This window comes from Eptesicus fuscus, chromosome 9, assembly GCF_027574615.1.
Source record: "Eptesicus fuscus isolate TK198812 chromosome 9, DD_ASM_mEF_20220401, whole genome shotgun sequence".
NCBI classification, from domain to species: domain Eukaryota; kingdom Metazoa; phylum Chordata; class Mammalia; order Chiroptera; family Vespertilionidae; genus Eptesicus; species Eptesicus fuscus.
This window is the reverse complement of record NC_072481.1, coordinates 20,193,181-20,204,117: the sequence shown is the minus strand read 5'-3', so window position 1 is coordinate 20,204,117 and position 10,937 is coordinate 20,193,181. Positions and strand designations below refer to the sequence as shown.

The window sequence follows — 10,937 nt, the reverse complement described above, 5'->3', positions numbered from 1 at the left end:
AGCTGGGGCAGGACATTCACAGTGTGCAGAGTGGCTTCCTGCTTAGAATCTGGGGTGGGGGTGGGGGAGAGGGAGGAAGGGGGGGTGGCCTGGGTTCTGAGGAAGTCCCTGTCCTCGTCTCAGACTCAGCCTGGCCTTTGGAATGAGAAGGGGCAGGACTCCCAACAGGCTTCTCACCAAGACTAGAAGTCAAGAGGCCAATTCTGCATTCCCAGTGCTTCTGCTTTTATTTGGAAAGGAAGTTGCAACAACAGTGGCTCCAATTGCTCTTGGTCATTGTTCTCCCCTTCACCCCCCCGTATATGTATGATTCTGGGGTCTAATTTAATTAACTTGAGTTAAATGCCCGTATGAAAATCACTTGTCAGTCATAATAAAAGGGAAGTCTGAATGAGGCCCTCTGGTTCCATGAAGATCTTTAAAGGGAAAGAAAAGTCAGGCGGGGAGGGTGTAGGTAAGGTTTAGGATAAGTAAACTTACAGTGTAAAATATATACCACCAGTTCAGAAGCGGGTTTTTGGGTTTGCTTTCTCCCCTGCTTTATTGGGGAGGACTTGCCATTGCTTTTATGAAGTGCTTGCTAGCCATGGATGCCAACTAACTTCTTCGATCGAAGGCCGGAGGATCATGTCTGGTTCCAGGAGCTGCTTGAGCAAGTCCTGGCATTCGGCCGAGATGCCCAGGTGAGTGGGGAAGGACACCCCCTTCTGCTGCTGCCACAGCATCTTGGGAATGTCTGTGTCATCAAAAGGTAGGCTGGCACAGAGCATGACGTAGAGGACGACGCCCATGCTCCAGACATCACCCTTCTTGCTATCGTGGGGGATGCCCTGCAGCACCTCGGGAGCGGCGTAGGCTGTGCTGCCGCAGAAGGTCTGGCTCAGCTCCCGGCGTGACTTGGGCAACACCTTGGCGAAGCCGAAGTCAGTCAGCTTCAGGTTGCAGCCCTGCAGCAAGGCGTTCTCACACTTCAGGTCCCGGTGGGCCACGCCACAGCCGTGGCAGTAGCGGATGGCCTCGACCATCTGACAGAAGAGGGCCTTCGTTCGGCTCTCGGGCAGAGGCCCCCCATTCAGCACGCAGTCAAATACATCCCCTCCCTCGGCCAGCTCCATCACCAGGTAGATTTTACCATCGGCAGACTCCAGCATCTCGTACACCTGGATGATGTTCTTGTGGTCCAGGGTGCGGACGATCTGGAGCTCCCGAGGCAGGAATCTCTGGATAAATTCTGAGGAAACCAGGGGAAAGGAGGTATCAGTCCAGAAGAGCCTAACTCCTCCCTCCCGTCTCCTGCCCTCCAACATGTGTCTGCCTGCCCACCATGTCGGGCTGGTGCTTCTAGACACAATGTCAAGTTCCCTTTAACAGTTTTAAACATCTAGATGCTTGGACTGTACAAAGAATATTTATCTTTGTAGTTAATACATTATTCAAAGGAACTACATGCCAACCTCAAGGACTGTTGGGAGCAGCCTGTGAGACCATGGATATCCAAGAGCCACTGACACTCATATTCTGAGGCCCGATTTGCCCACAGTGTGTCACCCAGCGCCTCTCACCCCTGCCTCCTGACCCACAGTTCTTCCCATGAGCCCAGTCTTTTTCCCATCTCCACCCCCTCCACACCAGCCCCTGCCCTCTGGTAGCCCTGATCATGCCTCCTCCGCTGATCTCTGTTCCCCTGATGGGCTTAGGTTCTGCCTCTGAGGACCCTTCACCCCCTGCCATTTAATCTTAGGTTTTGGAAGGTGTGATGTTCCTGGACTCCCAGCATCCCTCTGTTCCCCACTGACCTACGCCAGAGCCACAGTCCCTCTTGCTTTCCCTTGGTTTTAGTCTAAAGGGGAAGAGGAGTGGTCCTTCTGGCTGGAGGAGGCCCCCACCCACGTCCGCCAGCCCTCCCCCCCACCCTCCCAAGGGGCCCCAGCTCACCTTCTGGCCCTCCCATCTTGTCTATAATTTTAATTGCCACCTTTCTTTGGTGTTTTTTGGAAAATGCTTCTTTGACTTTTGAGTAGGTCCCTTCCCCAATGGTCTTGCCGAGCTGGTACCCATTGGAGAGCAGAAAGTCCTCCATGCTGTCTAGCGTCTCCTTCCTATCACCCTCTCAGCTCATGCTGCCTCTGTGAGGCAGCTCTACTCCACCATAGCCCTTGGCCGGGTCCTTTTCTCCCCAAGGACTTCATCCACAGCAGCCCCTATCGCTAGAACATTCAGCCGCAGATGGTGGGGAGGGAGAGGGCCAGACATTTTTAAACTCCAGCCCAATTGTGATGTAGATGTAGTGTGACCCTTGGCCAAAATGGATAGTGCCCCTCTGCCCTCACCAAACCCAGCCCCGGTTAAGCATCGCTGCGCCCCCACCCCCAAGCCCGGCGGCGCGTTGCAGCCCAGCCTGGTGCGGAGGCGCCCTCCGGCTGTCCGCGCCGCCCGGAACGCCAGGCTCCTTTTCATGGACGCCACTGGTGGCTGTAGCCGCCCGCGCCCCCATCGGGCTGCCGGGGGTCTGCGCCGCCCAGTCTCAAGGCGCCATGGCAAGAACCCACCGGCTTCCTGCTCCCGGTGGGTGCTGGGCGGTGGGAGGGTTCCCCGGCGGGAGGAACGGGTTCTGTGAGGTCAGCACGCCAGGCCCGGGTCACAATGCAGCCCTCCCCCTCGACGCCCGTGTCCGCACGCGCCGCAGACACCTGCCCGGCTCCGCCTGGACCGGAGCGTCCTTCCGCGGCCAGGACTCAGGCAGCTGCGTCCAGCCTGGGACTGGCCTCGGCCTCCAGCAGGTGAGGAACGGCCCAGGGCGCGGACGCGGGGAGGGAGCGCCCGGCGGCCCCGAGGCGTCCTGACCGGCCCTCCCCGTGCAGAGCGACCCGGGGCCTGGACATGAGTGCCCAGGAGCCCCCTCAGGGTCGGAGATTTCCCATTGAGGCCGGAGACTCCCCTGGCCTTGCCGCCACCCCCGAGTCCCAGGACAACCCAGAGCCGGTCGCTACGGAGCACAACCGGGTCAGGTGAGCCGGCGCCCTCCCCCGCGGTCCCTCCTGCGCTCTCGGGTCGTCCCTGTCCCAGAGGGTCTTGAGCAAAAAAGCCATCCCCAGACAGCCGCCCCCAGTAAGGGCCCCACATCCACGCCCCCCCTCGGAGACCAAGTGCACTCCGCCGGGGAGGCCCCCACAGCGCCCCCTGTCGCCCCGCTTTCCTCAGGCCGCTTCGACGCTGCCCGGGCTGCCACTGCCTGACGCTGCTGCACGTGCCCATCGACGTCTACCTGGCTATGGGCGGGAGCCCCCGGGCCCGCGCCACCTGAGTGCGCCTCGCACGTCGCGCGCGCCGAGCATGAGACAATGATGCACATTTTAAAATAAAGAATGATGCACATTTTAATAAAGCACAGCATAAACTGTTCTTTCCACTCCGGGCTGGCCGTGTATGTCTGTCCCGTCGGATCGGGCCGCGGACTTCTCTGCTTCATCCCATAGTGCCTTCCCTTAGGCTGCCTCCTCCCTTGGATCCCGCCAGCCCCAGGGCTCTCCCGGCCCGGTGCCCACCCTTCCCCCTTTTCTTGCTAGTCATGCATGACCGCTTCTCTGGCAGCCTTTCCTCTCGGACCCTTTCCCCTTATGCTCCTCTCTCCCCCATCCCTCTCGTGGTCTCCAGTGAAAGTTGTATTGCTGTGCTCCCGGGCCTAGATAAGCTGGGGACTGGAGGGGATGGGCAGACAACTTGAATAAAGAGAATGATCCCCCACACCAGGCTCATTCAATTCTCCCAAGATGCACTTCGGTTTTGCTACCTGCTGTTTTGTAACCCTGGGCATCTCTGGTTTTGGTGGAAGAGTTAGGGGCTGCCTCTTCTATTGTGACCCTTGGTTTCTCCTAGAACCGGTGGGACCAGAAAAAGATTGAGAAATAGGTCATTTGAAAAACTGATTTCTTATTCCTATTTTACAGGTGAGGAAACTGAGCCTTGAGAGCCTTGCCTAAGGTCCCCCAACTGATAGGTGATGCTATCATATTCCTGTGTCCTCAAACTCAATGCCCTAAAAGCTATTGAGGGCCATGACAGGAAGTTGCCTGGAAGTGTAGTAATTAAGCTGAACAAGTATTTTCCACTTTCCAATTTTGCTTTAATGAACCTGTATTATTTTAATACTAGAGGCCCAGTGCACGAAATTCATACATGGGGGGAGGGGTGTCCCTCAGCCCAACCTGCATCCTCTCCAATCTGGGACCCCGAGGGATGTCCAACTGCTCGTTTAGGCCCGATCCCACCTAAATGGGCAGTCGGACATCCCTCTCACAATCCAGGACTGCTGGCTCCCAACTGCTCGCCTGCCTGCCTGCCTGATTGCCCCTAACCACTTCTGCCTGCCAACCTGATCATCCCTAACCACTCCCCTGCTGACCTGGTCCCCCCCAACTGCCCTTCCCTGCAGGCCTGGTTGCCCCCAACTGCCCTCCCTTGCAGGCCTGGTCCCTTCCAACTGCCCTCTCCTACTGGCCTGATCGCCTACAACTGCCATCCCCTGCCGGCCATCTTGTGGCAGCCATCTTGTGTCCACATGGAGGTGGTCATCTTTGACCACATGGGGTGGCCATCTTGTGTGTTGGAGTGATAGTCAATTTGCATATTACCTCTTTATTACATAGGATTGGAAAAATATATGTAAGCCAAAGATCAGATTCAGTCTCCTGTCTCCTGAGATCTAAGTACAATTGACTTAATTTCCCTCCCCTAATCACATAGGGAAGAAGGCCAAGCTGTCCTCAGAGCACTTCAGAATCCCACAGTGGTCGCTAACCGGTGGTCCGTGAAGTCCAAAGGGTTGGCGACCGCTGCTTTAAGACATTCTGGTACTTGAAAGCCCCCCACACCTATCTTTCCCTCCACCATAATAACCCCTGGCATCAGGCACTAGTGCTGGCTTTTCTCTCCTCCTTCACTGCTCTCCTCCTCCACCCGTACCTCCTGGAAAACCCCTCAGGGATTCTCAGTTCTGTTAAATGGAATAATCCAGCTGTCTCTATCCCCACCAAACTTAATGTCAGCCCTCTGAAGCCTAGCAACCCATGCTGCTGCTCTGCAGAAAAAGGACCTCATTCCCTGTAAACGGTACTCACCCTCCTTAGCAGGATGTTTTCATTTTAAGGGAGAAAAAAAGGTTATCAGGCTCTGTATTGGTGGGGTCTCACCATTGAGAGCAACTGAAGTTAGTTTGAGCAAAAAGAAATTACTTATTTTAAGTGCCTTGTGAGGATATAAGCTAGTGATTAAAGCAAGAACTGTAGGAGCCAGGGCATCTATCTGGCTATAACCAAGGATTCAATCCCACCAGGACTGCCCCATTGTTCCTCTCTCATCCCAGATTATCTCCTGGGCAGGCAGCACGTCCGAAAGCAGCTTAGAAATCCCCAGAAGGGAGAGATGTTTTCTCCCAGTCTCTGTATATCTACCCGTAGAGGGACAGCAATTGGCCCTTCTTAAATCATGTGTACACACCTTGGGCCAATTACCATTGCCAAGAAGGTGGGAGACGGTAATCAACAGGCTTGGCCATAGGTAAGCCTTTCCTTGAGGTGTAGGTAAGCACAGCCAGGTGATTGACAGCATCACCAGAAAATAATGGGTAAAGATGGAGAAAAAACCAAACCAGGAGCAGAGACAGCTTATGCAAAGATTGGAAGATTGGAATGCCTGGAGTAAAAGAGGCCAGAAAAGAAGGGGTAGAGAGTGGCAGGGGTCAGGGTGACAACTCTGTTCTCTGGCAATGAGGAGCCGTGGACAGTATGACCGGGTTGGCAATGAGGAGCCGTGGACAGTATGACCGGGTGTCAGGCCTCTGGGTTCTAGTTCAGGCTTTGTCCCTGGCACAGACAATACAGGTCCCAGGCCTGTGCAGGGCACTGCAGATTCAGTGGTGAACCTGAACGGCACTGGCCTTGGCCCTCATAGAACTCACATGGCCTAGCCTACCAATCAACTACCAGGAGGCCTCACTCAGGCAAGGCTCTTCCCTCAGGGCCCCTTTCCCCCCTGATTAAAAAAAAAAAAAAAAAAAAAGGCACTGGCTGAGTTCTTTGGACTTTGCCAGCCCCATAATGCTGAATCCTTCCCATCTTCCTTTCTCCCATCTCTCTTACTTCCTTTGTCCCATCTTCTCAACCTTCCTTTCCTTAAAAAAAAAAAATCTATCTATCTATCTATGTATCTTTGGGGCAATATATATATTGCTTCATCCCATGTGCTTGGATAGTGAGGGATGCAAAGATTCCAGACACACCCCTTGCCGATGGGCCAGACCCTGGAGCTAGTAAGCTCTAGAATGTCCATGAGTAAGGGCATTCTAGGTGGAAGGAACGCTGTGGACAAAGGCAGGAGGCAGAAAAGTGCAGGGCAAGTTCAAGGAATTCAATCAACTTTCACCAGTACCTACCGGGCCACACCCGGTGCTGAGAGCCCAGGCCTGAATCTGATCACTTGCCCTTGCCGAGCTCAGAATTCAGGGGATCCAGGAATGAATTCACAGAAGAGAAGCTGGATTGAGACACTGAGCTGGAACTTTGTTCTGTAGGTGACAGGGAGCACAACAGGCTCCAATCTGGATCACGTCTCTCTCCTACTTCTCATCTTCTCCATTCTGTCCTCGGCCGCTGCTGCTTCTTTCCCACTGAAAAAGTCACTGGCCTAAATTCTAGTCCTGGGTTTGAGTCCTGACTACCATTTACAAGCTGTGCAACCTTGGGCTAGTTACTTAGCCTCTCTGAGTCTCCATTTCCAAATCTGTAAAACGAGATTAATGACACCTGGTGGAAGGTTTCAGTAAAGTCATGTGAGTACAGCACCAGGCAGGAATAGCTAGCCTTGAAGACCGAGAGGCTGATGCCGCTCCTACCGTTGGCTTCAAGGGGCAGCAGAGAGCCGGCCAGCCAAGTCCCCAGGGGCTGGGTGATGCCCAGCCAGGGAGGGGCTTGGGGAATCCCTCTTGCCTCCCTCTGCCAGCTTCCCAGCAGTTCTGCTCAGAAGCCTACAAACTTGGTAGGGGGGCATTTCCAGGGGAATCCCCGAGTGGTAAAAGCAGAGCTGCCTCCCTCACCCTATAGGGTAAAGCTGTCCCCAGATCCCAAAGCAGGATCCCAGATCCCAGCCTTATTGTCTGGACCTGAGGAATGGGGAGGGGCCCGGGGCAAAGGGGATGCTTGACTCACCGCCTTCCCTTATTCTCTCAGACACCTTATTAGCCAGCCCCTCCCTCAGGACTCCCTTTTAGAAGGAGGGGGTGAAGTACAGATGGACCCCCAGGTTACCATGGAGATGGCAGGGGAAGGGTTGCTGTGTCGTTATGGCAACAATTGACGTCAGCACCATCTTTTCCCATTGCTTGATATGAAACCGGGGCAGCCACCCCAACCACAAGCAAGTTCCCATAAAACCTTCTCCTCTTACTGAGCCAATCAACCAGGGGTCGACAGGCTTAAAATAGTTCTGGAGTTAAAAGCACAGACTCTGATGCCAGTCAAACCTTAGATCCAATCCTCCTCCTGCCTCATTTTAGCTGTGTGAATTTGAGCAAATTCCTTAAACCCTGAAAGTCTCCTATGTACAATGCGGGTACATAAGCTGGGGGACTCCAGGGTCAGTGTGAGGATCCCAGTCCCGGAGAATCGTGCAGGCAGTGGGCACGTGTGAAGTGCACACTGATGTCAGGGACTGTCCAGAGTCCTGGAGGCCTGTCAGGGGGTGATGGACCTTCAGATATAGACTCACAGACCCTAGAAGGCTCCTGAGACTTCCAAGGACTGGGTCCCAGAGACTGAGCATTTCAGAATTTGGGGGTCAGAGTGGAGCCAGAGACAGTGGAATGTCCAGACTCTGAGGAAACCCCAAATATCACTTTCCCTGAAACCCCATCACATCTGGACTCTGACCCAACTTCCCTTTTGTCCTCCCCTCTGCCTCATCTGGGTCTTCTTAGCAGCCTCTTCCTCTTGGGCCTCCACCTGCTCCTCTAGGAAAAATGATGAATGAGGGCCCCTGGGAAGACTCAGGAAACCCCAAACCAGGTAGATCAGTGAGTTGGACACCACAGGGATATGGGTGGCCCAGCTCCCATGGCCTCTCCCCACCCACCCTTGGGGTAGGGCACCAGAATCATTTTCATTCCCTCTCTCTTTCCCAAGCCCAGTCCAGATGACCACAGTCCATCCTGCTACCCCTCCAAATCAAGCCCTCGTTGCTACTCATCTGGATTACTCCAGCAGTCTCCTAACCAGGCCCTCTGATTTCTTCCTCGCTTGATTCCTCCAGTCTGGACTTGTTTTATAAAGACCACAAACCCAGCCATGTCATTCTCCTATTTAAATCTCATCCATGGCTTCTTTACATCACTTGTCCAGCCACACTGGACACCCCTCAGCTCTTCACTAAACCTTTTTCCCACCTTTAAGCACACGGGTCCTTCTGCCTGGAATGGCCTCCTTTCCAATCCCACTGACCCTTCAGATCTCCACCAACTGTCACTTCTCAAAGAAGGCTCCTCTGCCCACCTGTTTCTGCCCTCCCATAGCACCTAGTTATCCCATTGTGTGCTTACTCTATTCTTTAATCCCTGTTGAATGGCTGTCTAGCCCATTTCGATATGGATTCAGTGAGGGCAGGGGGCTGCGACATATTCATCCTGACACCCCCAGGGCCTAAAATGGGAGGGCTAAGGATCTTGTAGAATGTCTGCAGATTAGATTAGCTAGCCAATGGCTGCTTGAGAAGTCCACAGAGCAGAGGCCACAGTGCTGTAGGAGAAGGAAAAGCAGAGCCAGCTGGGGGTGTCCAGAATGGCTTCCCTAGGGAACTGACACTGGAACTGAGATAAGAAGCAGTTACCATGCCTAACTGGTTTGGCTCAGTGGATAGAGCGTCAGCCTGCGGACTGAAAGGTCCCAGGTTCGATTCCGGTCAAGGGCATGTACCTTGGTTGCGGGCACATCCCCAGTGGGAGGTGTGCAGGAGGCAGCTGATCGATGTTTCTAACTCTCTATTCCTCTCCTTTCCTCTCTGTAAAAAATCAATAAAATATATTAAAAAAAAAAAAAAGCAGTTACCCAGGCAAAAACCTAGGGGTGGGAAATGTCCCAGCACTGGGATTGGTGTGTGCCATGGGTGAACTTTTTGCTGAAGACACTGTGCAGAGGGACATGCTCATGTTTGGACAGGCAACCCTGGTTGCTTTGTGGGAACAGACCACCTAAGAGATCCAGAGTGGCAGCAGGAGACAAGTCAGGAGGCTGCTGCAGCCTCCCAGGTGCAAGGCGACAGGCACTGGGACCAGGTGTCAGCAGAGGAAATGGAGAGAAGCAATGGGACTTGGATGTGTCTCAGAGAGGACAGGATTTTGCAGCTCCTTGAACATCGAAAGGGAAGAGTATAGAACCAAGCCCAGATTTCTAGTTCAGGCAACTGCGGAGAGGGCCAAGCCGGGGAACATAAGAGGAAGGGCAGGGGCTGGGCGTGTTTCCTGTGAGGTGGGACATCTAGGGGGAGGGGTCCAAGAGACAGGTGTGGAGCAGGGAAAAGCGGTCAGGGCTGAAAGAGAGAAGTGAGTCTGACACAGGTGGACACCAAAGGCATGGGAACCGATGAGATGAGATTCCCTTGGGACTGACGGCAGAGGGCCCGGGAACACCTATGTTTAGGCAGTGAGCAAAGGATGAGAAATTTGCCATGTGGCCGCAATCAGTAAGATAAGAAAACCAAGAGTGCAGTGTCCAGAAAAACAAGGACACGAAAGTACTCCAAACAGGAGACAGTATGTGACTGTGCCGAAGCCACCACTGCTAAGAGGTCAAGTGAGATAAAGCCTTGAGAGCATCCTTTGGATTTAGCCACAAGGAGGTCAGCGGTGACCTTGGTGAGGAAAGGTGGGGGCGGGAGCCACACTGTGTGAGTGCGGAGGCAGAAAGGGAGTGCACACAACTCTTCCAAGCATGTTGGCTGTGCAGGGATCTAGAGAAGGACACTGGGCTGAAGGAGGGCTTTCTTCTTTCTTGTTCAAAGATAGGAAGGACTACAGCCTGCCTGTGGCTGGGAAGGAGCCGTCAGGGAGGGGAAGGTTGGAGAGAAAGAAAGGGGAAGGAATGAGAGGAGATTCCCTAAGGAAGAAAAAGAGATAAGTCCCCAAATGTGGTTGCACAATTTGAAGTTGGGGAGGGCAAGTCAGGACCTGTGCTGGACTCTGGGGGCTCAAAACAGCTGCCCACTCTCCCCAGCAGCCAGTATGAGTCACTGGGGGGGAAATAGCCCAAACTGGCAGTGTGGGAAAGGGAGCTGGGCCAGAACGTTCCTCAGGATCCCAAGGGGTTGAGGGCTCTGAGCCCTGAACCCCATGCTCTGAGCAGGACAAGGGCACAGAAGAGTTATCTCCCTCTTTGTTGAGGGGGGCTGGCGGGTGGGGGGCAAACAGAGTAGTAGGAAGCCAGGGTTTTACTTTTGGCTTTTCTCTACTCCTCTTTGAACCTGTTTCCCTTTCTGCAAAGAGTGGGTTAGACCAGATTGAGGACTTTTTTAGGGGGAGGGGAGGTAGTCAGGAACCCTTTCTAGATTCTTTCCAGAAATATACTTGTGTTTGGAACTTTGCAGACAGTTTAGGGGTCCTGAAGCTCCCAGAAACGAATTCCTGAACTAGATAACAATTCCTGAACTCCAGCTGGCTGAGAGCCTCTGACATTTAAGAGTGCCCTGGAGCAAGGGGAAAAGGCTCTTAAAGGGCCGAGCGGGGCTCCTAAACCTGGGAGCAGGGAGGCCTTTTGAGGTGTGGGTTCTACCTGAGCACACCACCAGGGTGTGAGAGTGGAGGCTGGAGTGGAACAGGGGTTTATTCAACCGGCAGCTGACCTTCCTGCCCTCAGCCCCCTCTTGCTGCCTCTGCCTGTCCTTGCCCTTCTGACCCC

The 10,937-nt window shown here is 54.0% G+C and overlaps 2 protein-coding genes across 2 annotated transcripts; one reads left to right on the top strand and one right to left on the bottom strand.

The window, feature by feature from the left end:
• Nucleotides 1-511: 511 nt before the first annotated feature.
• Nucleotides 512-2,080, bottom strand: TSSK3 (testis specific serine kinase 3). The gene is made up of 2 exons (XM_008157002.3): nucleotides 1,936-2,080; nucleotides 512-1,231 (listed from the first exon to the last, which is right to left on the bottom strand). The coding sequence occupies exons 1-2, from the start codon at nucleotides 2,078-2,080 to the stop codon at nucleotides 567-569; spliced, it is 810 nt and encodes a 269-aa protein (XP_008155224.1). The 3' UTR covers nucleotides 512-566.
• Nucleotides 1,920-3,385, top strand: FAM229A (family with sequence similarity 229 member A). The gene is made up of 3 exons (XM_008157003.3): nucleotides 1,920-2,780; nucleotides 2,862-3,008; nucleotides 3,202-3,385. Exons 1-3 carry the CDS (start codon nucleotides 2,644-2,646, stop codon nucleotides 3,302-3,304), a joined length of 387 nt encoding a protein of 128 aa, XP_008155225.2. The 5' UTR covers nucleotides 1,920-2,643; the 3' UTR covers nucleotides 3,305-3,385.
• The last annotated feature ends 7,552 nt before the right edge of the window (nucleotides 3,386-10,937 follow it).